Source organism: Panthera uncia, chromosome B1 (genome assembly GCF_023721935.1).
Source record: "Panthera uncia isolate 11264 chromosome B1, Puncia_PCG_1.0, whole genome shotgun sequence".
NCBI lineage: Eukaryota > Metazoa > Chordata > Mammalia > Carnivora > Felidae > Panthera > Panthera uncia.
Window position 1 is genome coordinate 30,343,177 of NC_064811.1, and position 25,349 is coordinate 30,368,525.

The 25,349-nt window shown below is 43.8% G+C and overlaps 1 protein-coding gene across 1 annotated transcript in view; it reads left to right on the forward strand.

Annotated features, from left to right (window-relative positions):
- The first annotated feature begins 13,143 nt into the window (after positions 1-13,143).
- LOC125922699 (NACHT and WD repeat domain-containing protein 2-like) overlaps positions 13,144-25,349 on the forward strand; it is a 92,484-nt gene continuing 80,278 nt past the window's right edge. Inside the window, exon 1 of the mRNA XM_049630422.1 lies at positions 13,144-13,578. Within this exon, the coding sequence (XP_049486379.1) occupies positions 13,428-13,578 (151 nt within the window). The 5' untranslated portion in view covers positions 13,144-13,427. The remainder of the gene's footprint in view (positions 13,579-25,349) is intronic.

The following is a 25,349-nucleotide window of genomic DNA, read 5'->3' on the forward strand; positions in this document are numbered from 1 at the left end:
TTTAATAAGTTTTAATATTTGAATGCTATTGTAAATGAAATTGTTTCCTTAATTTCTTTTTTTGCATTGTTCATTTCTAGTAAATAGAAATGCAGTTGATTTTTTAATATCGGTCTTGTGTCCTGCAAATTCGATTAATTCATTCATTAGTTCTAGTATTTTTGTAGTGGATTCCTAGGGCTTATCTACATAGAAAGTCATATTGTTTGCAAATAAAGATAGTTTTGCTTCTCCCTTTCCAATTTCATGCCTTTTGTTTCTTTCTGCCTTTTGTCTAATTGCCCTATCTAGAACCTCCAGTATGATGCTGAAGAAAAGAATCCCTGGGATTTTGACATTGGTTGTTAGGAAAGACTTCTAAGAATGACTTGGAGAGGCTAAGCCTTGAAGGAGTGAAGTGAAACCGTTCAATATGAAAAAATACAATATTGAGTTCTCTGCCTTTACTTAGAGTAAATCTGTACTGGAAGAGAGGAGAGAAGACAGGAAATATAAGTTGGGAACAGAATCTTTGCGAAAAGCTGTACTGGAGAACTGAGAATGAAGATAGAAAGATCAATTGGAGATTCCTGCAAAAGCCTAGCGAGGAAATAGCAAGTGTCATAGCTAGTTAGCGCTGCCTGTTCCAAGATCTCTCCAGTGCTCACACTTAGAGCTCCAACAGTAGCTAGACTCCACCTCCTCAGGCTTCCAGAACCCCCCAGCTCCAAACTAGAGGATATTTACTAGCTACTGAGTATGAATCTAATGGTGAACCTTGTCCCTGACTCTATCTTCTATTCTGGACCCCTATATCAGGAACAGCATGGGTTTTCCACTTTCAAATTGCAAGAATGCCTTTCCCATTTTGTGATCTTCCTGCTTTACCAGAGGCCTAGGAATCAATGTGCTTCACCTGTGTTTTTCACATTGCTCTAGCTCATTCCTCACCTAGGTTTTCTCATCTAGCTAGACTGCCTGTGGAGTAAAACCCAATGTCCTCAGCTGCTACTGATAGCCCTGCAACCCTTGTCCCCATCCACACAAAAACAAGACACAAAAGGGCCAAAATTCCTCAAATGAAGTTTTGTTAATTGGTTGGTTTGATTTTGTTTTTACTCCAACCTATGGATATAAACAAGAAATAACAAACTATAAAGTTTTAGAAATCTGGCAGAGTTTTGCTGTCATGATCTTTTGAATTAAAAAAAAATTTTTTTAAGTTAACTTATTTATTTTGAGAGAGAGAGCACAAGGGGAGGGGCAACAGAGAGAGAATCCAAGCGGGTCCACACTGTCAGCCCAGAGCTCATCATAGGGCTAGATCTCAGGAACGGCAAGATCATGACCTGAGCAGAAGTCAGACTCCCAACCGAGCCACCCACACACCCCACGATCTTCTTTTAAAGCAATAATTGTGAGTCAAAGCGGGCCTCTCTTCTAACAATAATTACCACCAGTGAGTACCAGGCAATGTGCTGGTCCTTTAACATGCTTACCATTCACCATTGCAAAGTAGGCATCTTACTGCCTTTTCACAGAGGATGCTAAGGCTTAGAGAAGATTTACTACTACAGCCACAATTAGCGTCGGAGCCAGTACTGGAACCCACATTAATTAATTTGTCTCCAAAACTCACATCCTAATATTATAGCCTACTGCCTTTTTGAGTAGAGTTCATCAAACCCCTTTTAGATTCCTGTTCTTGCATTGTTGTGACACTCTTTCATTGTGACCCTCCTTTTCCCTTCAATCCTTTTTTCTAGAGTGTTAACCAATGTCTTTTCAGGGATGTACTTGTCTTCATGGTTTTATTTGTATTTGAGAAACCTCTAAACTGATTGATGGTCATTTCATTAGAGTCTTGCCCCACACAGGCACAATCATTTTTAGAGTCCCATATTAGATTCAATTTCCTGAGAACAAGGCTGAGCTCAGAGCAAAGAAGTGCTTAACAAATGACGAATAAATAAAAAAATAAATGAAATAGATGAATTTATGAATGCACAAATTTAATAGATCATTCTTGCAACTGGCATTTGCACTGTTTAGAGGCAATGTCACCCTTTAGCAGAAACGGCAGAGTCCATCATGGAAACTGAATCCCAGCTTCATCACTTACAAGCTCTGTAAAGATGGATGTATTACTTAACCTTTCTAAGCCTCAGATTGTTCATTTGTAAAATGAATAATAATCGTACAGCATATGGAAGGCCATATGAACACAACACAGAGTAAACATTCATTGAGCATTATTTCCCTTCCCTTCCCTTCTCTTTCCTTTAAGACAGATGTTGCAACCTGAGTTTCCTTGTCTTAAGCTAGTTTTCTTTTGCCTGGTATGCTACCTAGCATCTACATATGGAGTATATCAATGTTTGAAACTCAGATTCTGGAGCCTGACTACCTGCATTAAAGTCTATGCCCCACCGCACCCCACCTGTGTGATTTAGGCAAGTACCTTCACATTACTTTGCCTCCGTCTCTTCATCTGGAAAATGGGAATAATAGCTCCTCCTTCTCAGAGATTCCAACTTGGAATTAAGTAATATCTATAATTCCCATAAAAGTCATATTATTATCGTTACTGATAATAAGAATAATAATACCACTACTTTAGGCACTTAAGTAAAAGACACCTACAATGTTCTTGTTGGAGGTACAGTTCTAACTGAATCTCTGCCTATTTCATTTGCTGTTTACCTTCACCTCCTTGATGTTTACTACTGGATATCATGAATGCTAATTATCGTGGGTTGTCTGCTGCTGAAAATTACCCCTAAGTACTTGCAACACTTTAGTCTGTCTCAACTCCAGGATTTATTGATTTTTTTTCTGTCCCATTTGGGATATATAGAATTCTACCGTTCCAAAATTAAATGGCCTCTGGATCATGATGTAGTGTGTGTGTGTGTGTGTGTGTGTGTGTGTGTGTGTGTGTGTGTGTGTTTGAATACCTGTCTCCTCTGCTGTCATATGTTATCTGACTCTTCACTGTGAGCAGTCATTTCTTCCAGATAGCAGCTGTTCATTGTCTGTAATCTGCTGTGGTTTTGCCAACCAGGAAAAGCCACCTTGTTTGAATTTTGTACATAGTAAGTGTGAAAAGACCCTGACAGAGAGCCTCTGGGGATTTCCCACTGAGTCCAGTTAAGTGAGGGTCAGTGTGTGTTAACATTGTAACATGCTGTCTAGCTGCTTAGAGAATTCTTTTTAGCTCACTTTCTTATTTTTGGTTGTGGTCCAAGAGAGGTGAGCTTTGCCAGGCATCTGAGTCTTAGAGAGGTGGAGCATGATTATTCTAATTTTCTTACAAGAAATGCAAAAAGCATTCAGTTCACCTCTTATCCATAGCATCCAAAGTTCTGGGCCACTTACGAGCACAGGAAGTGTATTTTGCTGGTTTGAGCTGAGTAATGGTCTGACAATCTAACCTCTAAACCTCTTTCTAGTGTTTAGAGAATTCTACACAGCCTAAGTCTAGATACAGGGCAGACAGTATCTCTTCCTAGGTTCCCAGTCCCAGAAGCCAGAGTAAAGAACTGTACAGGACGATAGTGATGGCAATGGAGCCATGGTGGGATCCAGTAAATGGTACTCGTGGCGGCAATGGTGTAAATGCTCTCCTGGATGTCTGTTCCTGTAGCACTTTGAGTGTGGATCCAATGGGCTGACCTCTTCAATCTGCTCCCATTTTACAAGCCTGGTTCTCTGGCCCTCCCGCAATAATGCAATAATTTTCCAGTAAATTGCTTGTATGCTTAAACCTATCAGCACTAGTTCTGGTATTTTTTTTTTTTTTCAGCCAAGAACCCTGTGTAGGACATGTGGGTAATTTCTTGTATTTCTATCGAAATCATAATATAAGGCAATCACTTGATTTCAAACCATAGTTTAGCTATATGTTTGATTATGGTCAGTAAATTTAACTGTTCACATTCTTATTAACACACTCAGAGAAAGTGTCAAAATTCTGTTTTGACTTACCACTTCCTGTTTAGTTTTACTCTTCTCAGTACCTGAGAAACTAGCAAGTAGCATTTAGATCATTTTTAGAAAAAAACACTTTTTCCAGGGTTCCTGGGTGGTTCAGGCTGTTAACATCAGACTCTTGATTTTGGCTGAAGTCATGATCCCAGGGTCATGGGATCAAGCTCTGTGTCCAGCTCCACACTGAGCATGGAGCTTGCTTAAGACTCTCTCTCCCAGGGCTCAGTTGGTTAGGTGTCTAACTCCGGCTCAGGTCATGATCTCACTGCTTGTGAGCTCGAGTCCCTCATCAGGCTCTGTGCTGATAGCTTGAAGCCTGGAGCCTGCTTTGGATTCTGTGTCTCTGGCTCTCTCTGCCCCTGCCCTGCTTGCACTCTGTCTCTCTCAAAAATAAACAAACATTAAAAAAAAAAAAAAAGACTCTCTCTCCCTCTCCCTGCCCCCCCAGCCCACACTCACATGCTCGCTCTCTCCCTCTCAAAATAAAATTAAAAATTAAAAATCATTTTTCCTCCCATATTTTCTTCTACAATTTTTATGGTTTCACATCTTACATTTAAGTCTTTAATCCATTTTGAGTTGGTTTTTATGTATAACACAAGGTAAGTTACAACTTTCCTTTTTTTTTTTTTGCATGATATCTAGTTTTTCTAACAACATTTATTGAAGAGACTATGTTTCCCCCTTTTTGTCTCCTTGGTACCCTTGTTAAAGATTAGTTGACTGTATATGCATGGGTCTATTTCTGGGCTCTCTATTCTGTTCTATTGCTCTGGTTTTTTTTGTTTTTTTTTTTATTTTTTTTTTAACATTTATTTATTTTTGAGAACGAGAGAGACAGAGCATGAACGGGGGAGGGTCAGAGAAAGAGGGAGACACAGAATCTGAAACAGGCTCCAGGCTCTGAGCTGTCAGCACAGAGCCCGACGCGGGGCTCGAACTCACGGACCGCGAGATCATGACCTGAGCCGAAGTCGGCTGCTTAACCAACTGAGCCACCCAGGCGCCCCATCTATTGCTCTGTTTTTATGCCAGGACCATACTATTTGATTACTGTAGCTTTGCAACATAATTTGAAAACAAGAAGTGTGATACTTCCATCTTTGTTCTTGCTCAAGACTACTTTGGCCATTTGGAGTTTTTGTGAATTTCACGATTCTTTTTTCTATTAGTTTTGGCAATCATGTTTTGGATATGACTCCAAAAGCACAGGCAATAACTGAGTGAGATTACATCAAACTAAAGAGCTTCTGTAAAGCAAAGGAAACCAACAAACCTACAGAATGGAAGAAAATGCTTGTAAAACATGTATCTGATAAGGGGTTAACATCAAAATAGGAGCACCTGGGTAGCTCAGTCGGTTAAGCATCTGACTTTGGCTCAGGTCATGATCTCGTGGTTCGTAAGTTTCAGCCCTGTGTCGGGCTCTGTGCTGACAGCTCAGAGCCTGGAGCCTGCTTTGGATTCTGTGTCTCCATCTCTCTCTGCCCCTCCCCTGGTAGTGCTCTGTCTGTTTCTCTCTCAAAAATAAATAAATATTAAAAAAAAATTTTAACAATCAAAATACATAAGGAACTCATACAACTTAAAAGCAAAAACAAAACAAAAAGAAAAAATCCACAAATAATCTAAAACATGGGTAAAGGAACTGAATAGATAGTTCTCCAGAGAAGACACACAAATGGCCAACAGATATATGAAAAAATGCTCAACAGCACTAATCATCAGGGAAACACAAATCAAAACTACAATGAGATATCACCTCACACCTATTAGGAAGGTTGTTCTCTAAAAAACAAAAGATAACAAGTGTTGGCAAGGATGTAAAGAGAATCTTTGTACACTGTTGGTGGGAAGGTATATTGGTATAGCTTTTATGGAAAACAATTTGGAAGTTTCTCAAAAAATTAAAAATAGAACTACCATATGATCCAACAATCTTACTTCTGGGTAGATATCCAAAGGAATTGACATCAGGATCTCAAAGAAATAGCTGTACTCCCATGTTTATTACAGCACTGTTCACAATAGCCAAGATAGGGAAACAACTTAAATGTGCATTAATGGATGACTGAAGAAAGTGTGGTCCTTACACATACTGGAATATGATATTCTGTCTTAAAAAAAAAAAAAAATCCTACCATCTGCAACAACATGGATGGACCTGGAAGACATTATACGAATTAGATAAGCCAGACACAGAAAGACAGATGAAAGCATGATTTCACTTAAATATGGAATCTAAAATAGTCAAACTTATAGATAGAGTAGGATGGTGGGTTTCCAGGGGCTAGGAGAAGGGGGAAATGGGGAGAGGATGACGAAAGGGCACAAAATTTCAGTTACGCAAGAGAGATAAGTTTGGAGATCTCCTATACAGCATAGTGCCTACCGTTAACAATACTGTATTGTACACTTAAAATCTGCTTGTTAGACAATCTACCACAATTTGACATTAGTATTTGTGTTGAGGTATGGTAACTTCTTAAAAGAGTGGGAAGATCTACACTTAAATATCAACTCAAAATGACTACAATCACTTTGTGTCCATTAACTTCTAAAAAGATTTCAAAAAAGATTTGGTTACTCTTTCCATGACCTAAGGCCTGAGATGTGGCTTGACCATACCCAGAATGAGTATTAGATGCCAAAAAAATGTGGGAGGGGGGAGGGAAGGGGGGGACAGAGGGGGGGGGGGGAAGAGAGAGAGAATATTCATGATGCTAAGCAAGAACCAGAGATGAAATGTGGAAAAATAATATCTTTTTTCCTAAGCACATTTCCAATTCTAGGTTCCAGTTTTTCTTGAGATTCATTTACACTTCTGCCCGTGCAGTCTGTATAAGATCCTATATTCTTAAAAACAAACAAACAAAAAACAAAACAAATCCTCCTATATATATGTTTTTTTAATTTTAAATATTTATTTTTGAGAGATAGGGAGAGACAGAGCCTGAGTGGAGGAGGGGCAGAGAAAGGAGACACAGAATCCCAAGCGGGCTCCAGGCTCCCAGCACAGAGCCGAACACAGGGCTGGAACCTACAAGCCCTGAGATCATTACCTGAGCACAAGTTGGACCCTCAACTGACTGAGCCACCCAGGCCCCCTAAACCTCCTATTCTTGAAAGAAATTCCTCCTTAGTTTCAGTTATTTACCATTAAAAAAATTTTGTCTAATGCAGAATTAGATTTGTATTTTCTTTTAAAAATGTCACACATACCTATATTTTTACAATAAAAATATATATTATAGTTATAAATATATAAATATAATAGATATTATATTTCTACACCATATTTATTTTGAGAGGAAGAAAATAAGTCCCCTAAATTTTAAATCTGTTCCAAAGACTCCAAATGATGGCCAAATGATCTTCCCATACTTTCCAAGTGATAGGAGTACAGAATTTAAACCTGTTTGTGAATCATTTGATTTGTAAATGTTTCTCAAAACCTCAAAGCAATCATAAATAACTGCCTACTCTTTACCCTGACTAAATGTAAATAACCTGTCAATTTCTGCCTATTGTTTTCTAAATTTAGTCAGTAGGATCATTTACATTATGTGACCCAAGCAGACACATGGTGTAACTCTGTCACTAATTCAGGCTAAAGGACTGTGATGGGGACCATTATTTTGTGAAGAAGTAATGTCAATCAAATAACAAATATAAAGCAGAACTGCAAGAGTATTTTTTTAGAAAATAGAATCCATAGAATTATGTTTAGAGACACTGTGATAGAATTATCATCTATGCTTAATTTTTACAGGAAAAATATCCAGGAAAAGAACACTTGGTCCCATTAAAACTTTGGGGGACCAAAAGTAAAATTAGCATACATTCAAGTTTAATACTCTTCTAGTTAAGTACAAGCATTTAAACAATAAGATGATTGACCTGGGCAGTACATTTAAGATATTGGGGCCATGTCACTATGGAATACTATAAAGAGAATATTTTTTGTATCTTATTCATGTGGATTCAGTCTTCTGTGGTAGAAAGATCTCATTTAGTAACACAGGGAGAGAAATCTGGTTCACATTTTAGATTTGCTATTTACTAGCTACCTGAATTTGGACAAATTATTTAAACTTTCGGAACCTCTTGTTACTTGTTACTGTAAAACTGAGCTGTTAATAGAATTAAAGGATATGGAACCTAGCTTTTGCTCAATAAAAAATACGGAAACCAATGTAAATAAGCCATGTAGGTAACACTGCAATCCAGGTGGAGTGTTTTATACCCTGTATGATTTGGCTTGCCTAACAACCCATATAAATTTCATAGAGAGGTACAAATGATGTCCATCAATTTGGCCAGATGGATCTTGTTATATATTGGTAGTCATGTGATACTTTGTAATTAAATCCATGGTTTGGTGGTCAGAGATTTAGTTTTAATACTGGCTCTGCCAACCACTAACTGAATGAACTTGGACATGCCACTTAAATCTCTTGATCTACTTTTTCATATTAAAAAAAAGGGGGGGAGGGGAGAAGGGTAGTATAGTTAATGCAGAAACTACCTCTCAGGGTTAGAATCAAAATGAGTTAACATGTGTGAAAGAGCTTTGTAAAAAGCAATTCTCCAAACCAGTATCAGATAAAGGGACAAGAGAGGAGAAGGTACTGTGTTTAAGATTAATGGCATGGGGGGAAAATATTTGGCAATCATATAATGAAAATGAAATATCTGACTGAGAAATATGAAATAAACTACAAATTTTTAAACAACTCACCTTACTTTCTTCTACTTTGTGTGGTATGCCCAGTGCTTACAAAACAATGTGAGTATTTAGAAGGTTGTAAGAGGCAGACTGATCAAAAAATACATTAAACAGATTTGGAAGGGGGTGGATATAAAGTTAGAATTTCTGAGTCATGAAAACATCAGATAGCAATTTCAGAAAGGTGTAACTTTATTTAAAACCAAGCTGCTGTGAATTCTATTATGTCACAGACACCTCTGAATCAACCCTCTCTGTTGGCAAATTGTTATGCTGACAAATTCTCACACACACCGAAAATTTCCACTTTGTAAACAAGTAAGTGGGTTCCTGATGGCCCAGCTTTTCTCCTGAGCTGGAACCTTGGAAAGCAGAGTCCTCATCTGAGTGGACCTGTATAATCTACTCCTCACATCCCCAAAGCAGATTCAAACCTTTATCATTCACATCCAAGGGCCACCATGAACATTAATGTAATATTAAATTTGACATTCTTGTTCAAGTCTGGGAAACACAAAAACACATCATTGGCTTCATTGGCTAGATTTCCTGAGATAGTTAGAATAGAGTGTGATAATTTGGTCATTTTTATAACACCAGGGGCTCTATTTCCACTTCTGTCCATGTGGACAAATACAGAACACTGGTCCAGAAGAACCCAGGATATTTGACATGCAGAAAAGTGAGTGTACATGTAGGTAAATATAGCTTGAGGGGTAGCCCTTCCTTCTGCTGGGTCAGAGTCAGCAGCAGGGGCTCTGGTTGTGTGCTTTATTTTATGATCACCAGCCCTGTCATCTCAGCAGGATGACCTGGCCAAGGGATAGAGCCATGCAGATGGGTGAAAAACCACTGCCAGGGCAGGGAAGGGGAGTAGGTGAGGTATATTTCCATAACATGGACCTTAGACAGGGGAACCTGCACATACATCGCCAAAGATGATGTGTGCACATCATAAAAGGTATTCAAGGGACAGCAGTGTCCAAAATGGGATATCAAGTGGGGATATTAGAGGTGTTGGGCCCTGGCCCCAGATACAGTGCGATTTAAAGAATCTATCACAGTGTCTAGCTTACAAGTGCTCAGTATATCAATATATTAGTTTAGGTTTCCTTCCTCCTGTTTTATAAAACTACCTTGTGAGAGGGGCATTATCATATATCAAGGGGAGTTGGAGTCCATGAGCACACCGTTCCTCCTAGCTCTATGAGTAGGAAGAACCTAGCAGTAATTGAACCTTTGAACAGTCCTGTTTTTATCAAGGGCTGCGACCATTGTTGCCTAAAGACCATGCCTCTCTGTGGCCCTCCGTCCTGTTAACTGGGGTGTGTGGGAGGATGAAGAGGGGAATACCTGTCCTTGGTCACAAGCTAGGTTCCCAACCCATTTTTCCTGTACTTTTATCTTCCAATTTCTAAACGCTTTAAACTTTCCAGCCAGCTGCAAGGATGATATGGGTTTACCTGTGGTCTTATGAGGAAACAACAGGAATACAAGGCATTCTGCAATTACATTGGGAGAGTCTAGTCCAGTGTGATCTTGTAGACAGACCTTCTCTGCCACACGGAAGCAGAGGTGATAACCAGCCTTCCACACCTGTGAACACAGACCTGAACATCTATTTTCCAGGTTACTAAAGATGTCAGCTAGGGCCAGACCCAGGCAAAATTAGAATATAGAAGAGGTTTGTTGCAAAGAGTGCTAAGACTGGGGCCACAATACCTAGATCCCATAGTTATATGACCTTGGACAAGCCCCTTCTCTTTTTTGAACGTTGGTTTTCTCACGTGTAAAATGGAAGGAATAATAACATGTTCAATATTTGATGAAGAGGAGAAAATGTTTGTAAAGTGTTTCAAATGGATATAAAAACAAAACAGTCTCCCAGCTAGAAGTCAGGGCCTGCCTTCCACATTCAAACCAGCTCCTTCCCTTCCGTTTTCAGTTTTCTCTTTTCTTTCTCTCTCCACTGGTATAGTCACAAGTGCCTTGGGGTGGGAAATAAATCTAGTTAATTCCTAACAGTGTTAGTGCCAAGGGTGACATTTCCCTTATGCCATTTCCACACTAATGAATGAATCTCTGGTTTTAGGAGATCATACGTTAGCAAGAGACAGAAGACTTCGAAGAAGATAGGAGAGAGATGTATGTGTGTATGTGTATGGAGGAGGGAGGTGGTTGATTGGGTGTCCTAAGGTAGACAGCTCCCTGATAACCCAAAGACAGCGCTGGCTCTACCTATGTGAAGCTGGCTGTGCAGGGAGCCCTTTAAAACACCGCCGCACAAAAAATGTGAAAGTCTCTCTCCTCTGCATCCTTGGTCTGCAGTGACACTGGCAGATGCTAAACTTTGGCCTGTCTAGAACAGTTAATTAGGTTATAGAGGCTGCCAAAAATCCCAAAGTCATCTTAAGAAAGTGCAACACTTTGAGATGTGAAGCAAAGGTCAGAAGACACAAACACTAATCTGATTTTTAAGAGAGAAACCACCAAATAAGTAGGGGGAAACGAAAGAAAGGAAGGCAGGTCCCTGACAATCCGGCAACTTATCAGTTTCTTATAAACAGCATTGAGATTAGGCATAAAGTGGTCCTGGCTCTTTTCTCCAGTAATAAATACTGTATATTCATAAAGGCTGGTACTGTAACGGACACTGTATATTCATGACCTGTTCCAGAACTCTCAGTCCATACCTCCTGGGATATCAGGAAATCTTTCAGAGACCTCCTTCCTGCTGGAGAATGTTCCCACCTGGGAGTAATAAAGCTGGAGAGGGAAGGAGATAATTTGCTAAACGGAATCAGTTGAACAAATGCCTGGGTATGTTCAACGTTTCTTTACTGGTTGCATCAAATTATTACAGAGTACGAACGGTTGACTGCCCCCTGGTTCCCAGTAGTGGAGAGGCAGCCTTAAAAACCCAGAGACCCAATTCCTCCGAAAGGTTACCCCAGAAAGCATGTTTTGGGAACGGGGTGGGGTCAGAAAATAAACAGCAGTGCATAGGACTTCACTGCCACCAGCAGGACCTAGGAGAAGTGCAGGCCAGGAGGAGGCCAGGAGAAGCCCCAGGTGAGAAGATAAAATTTGCAGCTGAGCTGCCCGCACCCTGTGCCCAAGCACCCCCTTTCCAATCCCAAAGGTTTGGAAAAGCCGTTCTTCCTCTCTAAGAGCCAGGAGTTCCTGCCCCAAAGCTCACAATGAGAGGTTTGGACGCCAAACTCCAATTAAGGCTCCAGACACACCTCCTCCCTTCCCCCACCCCAAGTACAATCACACTTTTAATTCTACGAGGTCTTCTTCCGGTCCTGGAATTTGCAGTACTTGGCAAGGGCAGTGAGCGTGCACCGGAGACGGTGATTTTACGTTGGGGTCCCTCGGCATCTTACGTCACCCCGCCGTAGACCAGACCCCTAGAGCTACGACTCCCAACCCCAGGGTAGCAGAGTTCCGCGACCGCTCTGGCCCCGTCGGATCAGCGTCAGGCGAAGCCTGCAGGGACTTGGAAAAGCGGCCAAAAGCCAACTCTGATCTCTCGCACCCCGCCCCAATCCGTGGCCACCTGCACTTTGCGGGCTCTTGCGCCAAACAGCGCTCCCCGGAGCCCCCAAAGGCCTGCCGGGCCCAGGCGCGCACCGGGCGGCACGGGGCTCCTGGAGCCGCCCAGCTCGCGGAGTGGCCCAGGAATGCGCCAGGGCGGGGGCAGGAAGGACCCCTCTGGAGCCTTCCAGACCTCGGGAAGGCTTCCCGCGGAGACCCACTCTTGGAAAGGTTCCGCGACCACGCGGCGAGGAGCACGTGAGCGGCGCGGCTTCTCTATAAAAACCCCCGGCTCTGCCGAGCGTGAGGCTAGCGGAGCGGCAAGACAGTCACCTGCGCCACCTGAGGCCGGGCGACGGTGACAGCCCCTCCAGGACGCTCAAAAGGGTGCCGAGTTTTGATGCTTTGGACCCTCGGGGGCCGGGCTCAGTGCGTGAGTCTAACTTTGAGGCCGGAATTGGCGGCACGTAGGCAAAGAGGCGCCGGCGCCGGTAGGCGTGCGTTCCCCAAAATGCTGAGGGCTTGTTTGACCTTTAGGAGAGTTGGAGGAGTCAGAGGGATCTCGGGCTAGTTTCTTTCATGTTCTCCACCAAGGAGACAGCCACGAGCGCTCGGGATCGTCCTCAGAGAAGCCCGGGAGGCCCACGGGCAGCCCGCGGCCCCCGCGCCCCCGCCCCTGCCGCCCATTAAGCCGCGGGTGAGTTCACCGCCCCGCGGAAGGACGTTCCCATAAAGTCGGACGCCTTTAGCAGATAAAGTTCGAGCAGCTCTCCTCCGCTCGGTCCCCGTCACCTCAGCGACCCCTCTTCCCGCGGCAGGCGCGGACGGGGAGATGGCCGCGGGCTGGGCGGCCGGCGCGGGCGCTTCCCGGCGCAAAGAGGCGCCGCGCGCGTAGCCGCCGCCGCCGCCACCGCCACGCTGACCTCCCGCCGGCTGCTGTGCTGAGCCCCCGGCGGCGGGCGAAGGCTGACGCCCAGAGGGCCGGGAGGCGGCGGCGTCAGCGGCCCGAGGGTCCGTATGGCCGCCCCGCGCCTGCCGGTGGTGTGCGCCGCGGAGCTCGCCGGCGGCGCCTCGGGCTCGGGGCTGCTCTGAGCCGCGCCGCCTGCGGGGATCGACCTAGCTGCTCCGCGGAGCCGCGGGCAGGAACCGAGGACCAGGAGGCGGCGGCGGCTATTACTCCCAGAGGGCGATGTGGCCGGCCGGCGCGGGCACCAGGCTGCCCTGTCCCCGGGACTCTGCGCTCCGGCGGGCGGCTTTCTCCGGGAACCTCAACGCCCTGCCTTCTCACCTCGTGCCCGCCGGGCGAAGCGTGCGGGTCTTCATCAGCGCCAACCCTGAAGGTAAGTCCTTCGCCCGGATTTGCCCGTCAGTCCTTCCGTCCGTCCGCGCGCGCCGGGAGCCGGAGAGTTCCCGCAGCACAGCCGGGCGCGCCGTGCGTGCCCCAATCTCCCTTCCTCCAGCTGAAAGCGTGGATGGTCTGAGCGCGTGGGAATTTCATTTGAATCACTTTTATTCTCCCTTCGCTCATCCCCTCTGCCCGCTGGCTTCCCCTGGGACCCCCATTCTCGCGCCCCTCGCCCGGGTTACTAATTCAGATCGAGCTAAGAAACGTCCGAGGCATTAGACGCTTCTGGAAGCGCCAACCTGCTTCCACTACCACCTTTTCTTTTAGCGGTGTCTTCTCCGGGGTTGTCGCGAACGCAAATAGTAGTTCGTCTCGCTCCCGGCTCAGCTGCGGGGTCCTGAAGGAGGGCTTCCTTCCTTGCTACTTGTTCGCGCCGAGCGGGGTGAGCATATGGGGTTCCCTGAGACTAGCCTCTTGTGAGTGCGACGGTGCCCTTCGCTTTGAAGGGCAGAAGAATCCTCTGTGAATCGAAGGCCCGCGGCGATTGCAGAGGAAACGCGCTGTGGGGCCCCGGGATAGATGGGCGTTCATCCCGGCGCTGGTTTCGTGGCGAGCGCTCAGGAGTTCATCTCCACAGCTGGACCCCGGGCTTGATTTCCCGGTTTGGAACCTGACCTACTCAGGCCTGTTTCTGCTCAAGGCTGGGCACCTGGTAGGCGCCAAACGCAAACTTGTTGCTTTCTCGCATTCGCAAATCACAGCGGCTGAGCGCTGGATGGTTCATTTCTTTTTTTGCTCAACACTGCCTTTGAGTTTTAGGACCTGAATATTAACTTTCCTTACTAGTAAGTGAAGAAGTAGGAAGTATTTGACTTAAGCTGGATAAAACTGCAGGAATTGCTCTTTTCTAGAAAAAGTAAATGTGTGGCCATAAGATAAGTTTTGCAGGAGCCTTTTTCATGCACTCTAACAAGCTTTGAGTCTGACAAAAAGTAAGCGTTAACAATCACTAGATATAATCTTTTTAACCCAAGAGTCTGGTTGCTTTTGAAAAGCATTTTGAGAGAACCAACAAAAATAACTTTCTAAAGAAGTTGTAAAAAACAAAACAAAAATCTCAGGGAAACTTTACATTATGTCAGGGCATTGGGGAAAGACTCAAATAGGTAACTCACAGTTCTATAATAATAGAATGTATACTTTTTGAGACAGAGGCACAACTGTGCTAATAAAGTTTGCAGCTCATTTTCACAAAATTTAATTGAGGCATTTAGGAAATTACTGTCCACCCTTTTAAAACCTTTTAAAATCTCAGATATGTCTTCCAGGATTCTTACTTAAGTCTGAATAAAGGAAAACATGGAGATATGCAGCCTGTTTAAAGACTACTGGTAATCTGCAATTTAAGTATTCAAGGTTTTTTTTTTTTTTCTTTTAATGCTAAAACATTTTTTTAAGTGGTTGGGAGAATTGTGTTAGAAAATGTTGTCTTAAAATTTTCACTTCTCCTAAGCTTGAAAGAAATTTCATGAGAAGTGTTTAAGTCTGCTGATGTAGAACCAGCAAAATTACTGTTTTTCTTTAAACATGTTCCTTCAAAAATACTGTGAAAATGTTAATATCAGTAGTTTGTTTTTCCTTTAAGTTTGTAATTTCTAAAATAAAAATCAATGATCATGAATGTGTGTTAAGTCAGGTTAATAATGAATTAATATTTAAGATTAATGTCATTTTTTTCATAAGCTTGTCCATATGATTCTTCAAATTTTCTAGTTTCTTAAAAGCTTTGCCATATGTTACTCTTAGGAAAGCAAACAGAAGGGAGGCTTTCGTGTCTCCTGCTTACTGTTTGAGCTAAGCTTGTACATTGATCTTGAAGGACCAGAAATGTGATTTCTATGTGAGAAGTTGTAACAGTGTTAGCACCCAGATTTGATCAAATTGGAGAGTCGAGGGTATATTAAATAGAAGAGACAGAGACGGGTATTTTTGGGGGGCCTGTGCGTGAAACCTTGCAATCTTGGTAAATGCTCTATCAGAGGCAGCACTCCACCACGAAATTTTTGTGGATGCAATTCAGGAAGCAAATGGTTGTGTTTTGGTTCCATCCAATATTAGATTCTTGGCCAATACTCAAGAGTTTCTCCACTGTCCAATTAAGACAAAGAACATTATCTCATGCTTTTCTCTACAAGTGGAAATCAATTCATGCTCTAGATAAAAGCTGCTTTGTGTTGAACTCCTAGCAGTATGTTTAAGAATTCAGCTAGGGTCTCCCTTAGGTTATTGTGTTAATACGTATTGCTTTAAAAGGCTTGTATGGACTTTACTTATCAATAATAAAAGTAATACATAAAAATTACTTTCCCATGTGTTAGCTCATTCAGTATTTTAATTTTGATTTCCATCCCCAAATCCTGTCAGGATGATGGACCAGGGGCTGTTCTCCCTGTTTCACAGATAAGGAAACTAAGGTTGTGCCAGGTTAAGCTACTTGCCTGAACCTGTATAGCAAAATAACGTGGAGCTTTCAGGGGACTCAAAACATCTCTCTTGGTACTCTGTGGCCCAGCCTAGGTTAATGCCAGATTTCTGTGAAATCTCTTCCACCCACATGGACAAGACAATCAGCTGGATATATAGTGGATAAGTGTTATCCTTACTCTTGAATCCTGACAGCCAGCCAGAAGCTGACTAACAGAGAGGGAACATGGCTGCTCTGACCTACTTCACTTACACCAGAGGGGTAGCCTCAAGGGCATTCAAGGAAATTTCAGAATGTTCTGGACTCTAATGGACCTGTTTTGGTCCAAAAGTATATCTGCATACGACCAGTCCACGCCACATTAAGGACACTGGAGAAGAACCAGTGTGGGGGAGACAATAGCATTGTCCCAGATTCTCTTACATGAATAAGCCTTGGACTTCATCTAGTCCCACCTTCCACCCAAGGTAGAAATTCCATCTGTGGCTTCTGTATTAATCCTTGGGAGTCTTCTAGTTATTTAGCCATGCTTCTCTGCCAGAATGGCACATACACCTTCTTGGAACAGTGATTCTAAAACGTGTATAAAATCTTCCACTGTGATGAGCCTGAATTGTCCATGAATATGTGGAGGAGAAGAGCCAGCATAATTCTCTCCCTGTATTGAAATTCATGGGAGCCTAATAAATAATCCTCTTTGCCTCAATTCCTGTTGGTTTTTTTTGTTTGTTTGGTTTTTTTTTTTTTTTTTTTTTGAGAGAGAGAGGGAGAGAGGGAGAGGAAGGGAGGGGAGAGGCAGAGAGAGAGAGGAGAGAATCCCAGGCAGGTTCCATGCTGTCAGTGCAGAGCCTGATGTCAGGCTTGATTCCATGAGTTGAGAGATTGTGACCTATGCTGAAACCAAGAGTCGAATACTTAACCAACTGAGCCACCCAGGCACCCCTGCCTTAACTCTTAATCAGTTTAGAGCACAGTAATGTCTTACTTAGCTCAGGCTGCTGCAACAAAATACCATAGACTGAGTGGCTTCAACAACAGACCTTTTATTTCTCACAGTTCTGGGGGCTGGAAAGTCCAAGATCAGGGTGCTGGCAAGTGTGATTCCTGGTGCGGGACCTCCTTGTGATTTTCCAATGACCATCTTCTCACTGTGTCCTTACATGACAGAGAGCACAAGCCCTGGTCTTTCTTCTTTTTCTTTAATAAGGATGCTGATCCCATAATGGAGGCCCCACCCTAATAACTTCATCTAAATCTGATTACCTCCCAAAGGGTCTACCTCTAAATACCCTGACATTAGGGGTGCCCGAGTGGCTTAGTCAGTTAAGCATGCTTAACTCTTGATATCCACTCAGGTCATGATCTCACCATTCTAGAGATTGAGTCCCTAAGTCAGGCTCTGTGCTGACAGCTCAGAACCTGCTTGGGATTCTCTCTCTCTCCTCTCTGTCTGCCCATCCCCTGTGCAGTGTCTGTCTCTCAAAATAAATAAAATACCATCACATTAGCTGTTAGGGCTTCAACATACGAATGGGGGAGGGGCAGAAATATTAAGGCCATAACATTCTGTCCCTGCACCTCCCCAAATTCATGTCCTTGTTGCATACAAATGATATTCATTCCATACCAACAACTCCAAAAGTCTCGACCTGCTCCAGCATCAGTTCTAAAGTCTACAGCCCCAAGTGTCGTCTAAATACAACCTAAATCAGATATGGGTGAAACTCCAGATATGATTTATCCAGAGGCAGGAATCCTTTCCTGCTGTGAGCGTGTGAAACGAGAAAAGTTGTGTGCTTGCAAAATGGAATGGTGGGAGAGGCATAGGATTGACTCTGTCATTCTAAAAGGAAGAAATTGGAATGAAAAAAGGAATGAAGGGTCCCAAGTAAGTTCAAAAACTAGCAAGGCAAATACCATTAGGTCTTGAAGCACTAGAATAATGGTCTTTGGTTTGATGCTCTGCTTTCCATACCCCCTGGGGGTGGCAGTGCTACATCTGTAACTCTGTGGAAGGGAGTTACCCACCAAGACTCCAGGAGGCGCTGCCCTCAAGGCTTTGGACGACGCCATCTGCCCTGTTGAAGTCCAGGTGATGCCTTCCCCTACCTTTGAACCAAGATGCAACCCTGATGATCTCCAAATCTCCTTTGAGGTCATTCTCCCTTTGTGTTGAAGAACCACAGCTGAATCGCCTTATGGCTCAGTCCTGCAGCATCTCAGTCCACCTATCTTCCTTGCAACCCCTGTCTTCCTCAGTTCCAGCTGAACCTTGCCTCTGCTGGGGTGGTCCGTGATTTATACCCGTATCAAAGGGTTGCTCGACCACACTCTTGGTTTTCAGAGCAAAAACTTTCGGTTTGTCCTTTGGTGTGATACGGATAAGCTGAGACTTTTCCAGATCCTAAAGTTCTGGTTCCTTTTTGTTTTAACAATTCCTTTCTCGGTTCCTCCTTTTTTTTTTTTTTTTCCTTTGCACGCAGGAGGAACCAAGCCACCCCTTCATCCAGTTTCCTGGCTTACCAGTGCTACCTTCCACAAAACACTAGAACACAGTTCAGCGACATCGTTGACCACTTTACAGCACTTGCCTCTGCTCTCTTGGGCAATAACATGTTCCTGGTTTCAGTCTTAGGTGTCGCCCGGATGGCCAGTTCAGCAGAATGGCCATATTCTGTTCACAATTTCTGGATTCTCTAAGAATCTTTCTCCACAGCTCTCCTCTTTCCTTTCTGAGCTCTTCCCAGAATTGCCAGTAACCGTCTCTTTGTGGCAGTCGTGGCTTTTTCTAGCATGTACCTCCCAAACTCTTCTAGTCTCTACCCATTACCTAGTTCCAAAGCTGTTTCCCCATGTTTTAGGTGTTTGTTACAGCAGCACCTGCCTCTTGGTAGCAAACTCTGTCTTTGTTTCCTAGAGTTGCCATGACGTTGGCCCCAAACTGGGTTTTAAAGTACAGGAACTTACAGTCTCATGATTCTGGAGGCCGGAAGTCCCAAATCAAGGTGTCAGCAGGACTGTGCTCCCACTGAAGGCTCTAGGCAAGGGTCCTTCCTTGACTCTTCCTAGCTTCAGGTGGCTCCTAGTGGTCCATGCTGTGTGGTCCATTGGCTTGCAGCTTTGTCCCTCCAGCCTCTGCCTCCATGGTCACCGGCAAGAAGGTCATGTCCTCATGTGGTGGAGAGAGAACTATTGTGTCTCTTCCTCCTCTTATAAATAGGACAGTAATCCCATCATAGGGCACCTTCATGACCTCGTCTATACCTAATTACCCCCCAAAGGTCTCAACCCACAATACCATCACTTTTGGGCTTGGGGCTTCAACATATGAATTTGGGGGGACACAACCATTTAGTCCGTAACTGGTAATGTCTAAAGCAAATAGAAGGTCAAGATATTGCTTTTATTACTGGTAAAAACTGATGTGGGCCCATGCTCCTTTATCATCTTTTGGGCCATATACGATTTTGGAATTTCATATTTTTTAGGTTTAGGAAGAAAATGGTACATATGCTATTTATTATGTAGGGTCTGGGTCATATCCCATAAGCAAGTATGAATGTGTGTATAAGGAAACATGCCTTCACTCTAAGCTGTACTTTCTGCAGTGCTGGAAGGTTTTCATCTGCCTTGTCCTGTGTGGTAGTACTAGTTAAATATAGCTGTTATTGAGCTTTTGAAATAGGACTGAGAATCTATTGTAACTTAGTTTAAATTTAAATAGGCACATGGGGCTGTTGGCTACGACATGCAACACAATGCTCTAAGGGGAAAAATGAGGATTTAAGTAGTTTCATGTCTGTTAGGGTCACGTTTTGCCACTGGTGACTCAGGTCACTTAAGGTTTTGCTGCCAGATGAATCGGGGAAAAATTTTTTGTTTTCATTACTTTGTGGATTCTGGAAGTGCAGGTAAGGACTGTGGACCTTTTGGGGGAAATATGGCTTTGGACTCGAGCCAAGTAGGGTTTTCCAGTGCTGAACCTCAGAACTGCAGTGTCAGCAATGGACCAGGGCATAAACCTGCCCCTTCCCCCTGCTGGTGGACAGAGTTGGCCCTTTGAAAATTTAAGACCTGGAAGAACAGAGAAGAATGACAGGTTCACTTACAAGAGAGAACAAAGGGGCCAGACTGTTTGTGCTCAGATTTTCCTTCCAAATGCATCCATCTGATTAAGACACTTCTGCCCTGAATAGTAAGTAATGGCCCTGTCCAGGGCTACTCTGCTAGTGGATCTCCCTATGTGTGTTGGGAGACATCAGGATTGGAGAAAAAGCTTCTCCAACACCTATTTTTGTCCCTTTTCACACCCGCTCCGATTTATCCACTGGTCGACTTTGAGAGTCATGCACGTTTGTCCATAGTATTCGTGATCAGCTGCTTTGTCCATTTCCACGTGGACTTTGTATGTCTTTGCATGTTCCCGTGCTCTCTCTTCCATGTCTTTGAGGTCTTAGTAGAAACGTTTGTTCTCCGTTCTGGCAGAAGCCACAGTAAAGAGAGAAATATTTTCCCTACAGTTGTTGCAACCAGTGTTTATTTGACTTTTACTTTATCTTGTGCTCCCAGGCAAGAGGCAGAAAGATGTGCATCAAGAAATTCAAATGAAAGCTACGAATATTCTTCACTGTGGTTCTTCTTACCTTCCCCGAAATGTCAATTATTTTTGAGGCTCCCTGGTTTTTCTTTTTTTCTTTTTAATGTTTATTTTTTATTTTTGAGAGAGAGAGAGCGTGAGTGGGGGAGGGGCAGAGAGAAAGGGAGACACAGAATCTGAAGCAGGCTCCAGGCTCTGAGCTGTCAGCACAGATCCCAACATGGGACTTGAACTCATGAACCATGAGACCATGACCTGAGCCAGTCAGACGCTTAACCAACTGGGCCACCCAGGCGCCCCATCTAAGGCTTCCTGTTTTTTCATTGTTTTTGCGAGTAATCAGAAAAAAATAAAGTTAAGGGGCGCCTGGGTGGCTCAGTTGGTTAAGCGGCCAACTTCGGCTCAGGTCATGATCTTGTGGTCCATGAGTTCAAGCCCCGCATCAGGCTCTGTGCTGACAGCTCAAAGCCTGGAGCCTGCTTCAGATTCTGCGTCTCCCTCTCTCTCTGCCCCTCCCCCATTTGTGCTCTGTCTCTCTCTGCCTTTCAAAAATGAATACATGCTAAAAAAAAAAAAAAAAAAAAAAAAAGAAAAAGAAAAAATAAAGTTATCACAGCAAAAAAAAACCTGTGTGTGTGTGTGTGTGTGCGCGCACGTATACACACAGCTAATTTGAACCACAAAGTTAATAGTCTTAAAGGAGAACATACTGAACTGCTACTTTATGGTAAATGCACATAGAGCATTTATACCGCATTCTCAACTTCTAGTGGTTGTATCTTCATGTCCTGGAGCAAGTATCATTCAGACAGGGGAAGATGTTAGATGCAGGTACAAGACCAGAGAGCCGGACTGCCCGGGCTTGCCTCCACGGTCCACCTTTTAATGCTGTGATTCTTAAGCACGTTGCTTAACTACTTTGTTCTCAGTTTCCTAATCTGTAGAAAGAGGACAGTAATAGTGCCTGCCTTGCAAGGTTACTGAATAAATAAAGAACTTACAACAGGGCTGGGCCCATAGTAAACATGAAATAAATGTTTGCCATGGTCACCCTTATTCTCTTTATCACTATTAGTTTCCACTGTGATCCAGATCCTGTGCAAGCCTGGGTATGGAAGGATAAACCCTCCCCTCCTTATAGAAACGGATTCTATGGAAGCATATCAGTTAGAATTCCACAGGAAAACAAGAAGCACTCCAGATACTTCAGGGAACTCAGCAGTCCCAAAAGTCCTTGTTAAGAGTCTGAGGAGTGAAAGGGATACTGCTAGGCAGTTTCCAAAAGCCGTCACCTAGAGGGTAGGAAACCGTAGAAGCCACTGCCAGTTGTCCTAGCTGCGAGCCGTGCAGCTGGCCAGTTTGTACAAACACGCCCGTCTGCTGAAGCCTCGTATCAGCCGCCACAACTCAAGGCAGAAGAACTTATCCTGTTCCCTTGTCCTCCATATGGCTCGCGGAGGCGCCCCGCCTCTCATCCCCCCCCCCCGCTCCCTGGCAGAGTCAGAATTGCACTTGGACCCTCGCAGTAAGTCTAGGCACTTCCAGGCTTCCAGCACAAGAGAGAGAATGAAAGGAAGCGGTGATGGACACTCACCACCAACACGCAGGGTCTAGTCCAAGGGGGAAGCAGGCGCATTGACTTATTCAACCAGGAGACATTCATGGAACACTTACTCCACATGGAGGGCTGTTCTGGTGCCTAGAATACAGCAGTAACAAAACAGGCAGGTCTCTGTTCTCATGCAGTTTATGTAAATAATATATGCGATGAGCACCGTGCTAAAGATATGAGCAGAGCAGTAGAGAGACGCTGAGGAGGAGTAAGCCAGCCTAGAGCTCAGAATGAGGGTTGGGAGGGCTCCCCAGAGGAGCCAACAGAGCCAGGGTGTAAACACTATCCTACATGGTAATCAAATACGAGGCAAAGCGATGATGAGCTCTCTGGAGGGAATAGAAAGAGATTATTATTCAATGAAGAGCTTTTATCCCTTTGAACAAGAGAGTGGAGCTGATGTCTTGAGGTCATAACTATGGTTTGTCCCTTAAAGGTGGCCCATTTAGAAAGCCACTTAAAAGAGTGCTACTTAGAGTATATAGGGCCGGCTACAAAGACATTGTGACTTTATGGTTTAGTCAATCATCTACAGCTCTTTTAAGATTCTTGTCACGCCATAGCAATGACACCACTTACTGTTTTAAAGGGTGTGTGTATATATGCGTTTTATTTTTTTCAGTTGTCTGCTGCCATGTATCATGATGCCCACGCTGAAATTTAGTGACTTAAACAATGATTTATGGTTTCCCACAGTTCTGTGCCTGCCGGGGAATCCAGGTAGGGCTTGGCCTGAAGAAGACAGGTAGGTACCTTCTGCCGAGCGTTGGCTGGAGTCACTCACTTGACTGCACTCAGCTAAGCCTGGGCGGAACTGGGCTGTGGAAGGTCCAGGAAGGCCTCACTCCTGTGCCTGGCTCCTCAGTGCTCCTCCACGAGGGCTTGCTCTCCAGCTTTTCTCCTCACTCGGAGGTCTAGCCCAGGATTCGTTGTAGGGGATTGGCTACCCGAGAGAAGGGAAATGGCAGCCACCAGGCCTCTTAAGGCCCTGGAAGTCCCAGGATGTCATTTTCACTGTGTTCTGTCCATGCAAGTCCTAGGCTAGCCTAAATTCAGAGGGAGAGGAAATAGACCCTCTCTCTCAGATGAGCAGAGGTAGATGCACGTGGTGGGGGGAGGGGTAGGAGTTAATGGTGGCCAACTTCAAAAGCTACCAAAACCCCAGTTGTATTGTGAAGTTTCTTTGGCCTGTTGTTGTCCTAATTAGGTTAAGTGAGTAAATGCTTGCAAAGTGAGTAAACTGGTGGCCTGGCACGTAGCACGTGCCCGACAGGTGTTAACAGCTGTGCTGATCAGTGAGTTGTTGAGCACTGATGGGGACTCCGTGCACAGTGCCCTTGTAGAACCTTCCAAATTCTAAACTGAGAAAAACGGAGCCTGCAAATAGATTAAAATACCACCATTGTTACTGAAAAGGTAATAACGGAGAATGCTTTTGTGCTTCTTGATACTAAACTCCAGAATTAGACATTCTTCTACCCACACACTGGCACTGGAGGGTCTGCCCCACAAAACACTGAGCCTGGAGAAGAGAGCATGACCTCTGTGTGGACAGGTCAATTCCTGGGGGAAGGAGTGAGCGGGTGGACTGAGCTTGCCTGGTTTATTTTTTCCCACATTTTCAGTCAAATGAGTCACCCCTTAAACCTTCCCACCCCTGTTCCGGGAAGTAAGGAAGGAGGTAAAAGGAACCCAGGAGTCCCATGCTCCAGAAGAAGCCTCCAGTTAGGGGAAGAAGGGCTTCTCCCCTAACCCAGATACTTACCTCTTTCAGTTTTAACATTTGTACACAGGATCACTTATATCGGATGTCTAGTTTGAAATAGCCCAAATTCTATCCCGGCCGGTATCTAACACATGATGCTAAGCTATAAGGTATGACATGCTTTGTATGTAGTAGCAGTAACTATATCAGCTGTCTGTATCAGATACTTTCATAAGGTAAGTGCTTCAAGTGGTCCAGGTGGCCTTGGGGTAAGTCACTTCATCTCTCTAGAAACCACTACATTTTGGGGTAGATTGAAAGGCAGCAATAGACAACCAAAAAAAAAAAAAACAAACAAACTCACAAACACCTTTTAAAATGGCAAATGATACAGTTCCTGTAGTGTGACAGGAATTCATCTACAGGGTAATTGGGTTTGATAAAGGCTTAGAGTTCTTTGCAACTCAAAAAAATTCTTACATGTTTTGCCCTTACTGGTCATGTGATTTAAATCAATGTAAAACCCCTAGGAGGTGGTTCAAAAGTATATGTATATGCTGAGTTATGGACAATCTAAAAGAAAGTCTGGTGCTACTAACTTAAAGACCGATTCCTTCCTGTTGCTGTTTCAAAGCTTTATCTTTCATATTTTTTACTGAAATCAAACAGGATTCCTTCTGCAAATTAAAGTAAGTAGGCTAATGTATAATTAGGAAAAGGATACGTGATAGAAAGTTAATAAAGAGATTGAATGGCATCCAAAGCTGTAGTTTCTAAGAGAATAATACCCACTTCTAATGAAATGCTTCCTTGAAATCTCATTTTCAATCCAAAATATTTGCTAGGCTTTGACATGAGTACAATCAAAACAAAGAGCAAAGCCCAGATGTCAGGTGTCTTATTCCAAGAGTGATTACAGAATCTAACTCAAAATGAAACCACAAAATTAAAAAGCTATCTTTCATAAAGTTTAATCTGATCCATTATGGATAGTGTCAGATTCTTGCCACTGAATAGATTTCCTTCAGAGTTTATTCTAAGTGTCACCTGCAGTATTTATTAGATACCCATTGTGTACAGCCAAACTCCTAACTGGTTGGTGTGGAGAATTACAGAGGAAGTAAGAGATACATACTGTCTTCATTCTTGAGACTCCTGCAGCTAGGAGGCAATACAGGCATAACTACCAAAAGTATACTGTGCTTAGGGCGCCCTGATGGCTCAGTAGGTTAAGTGTCCGACTCGACTCTTGGTTTCAGCTCAGGTCATGATCTCATGGTTCATGGGTTCAAGCTACTTGTCGGGCTCTGTGCTGATGGCATGGAGCCTGCTTGGCATTCTCTCTCTCTCTGTCTCTCTCTGTCTCT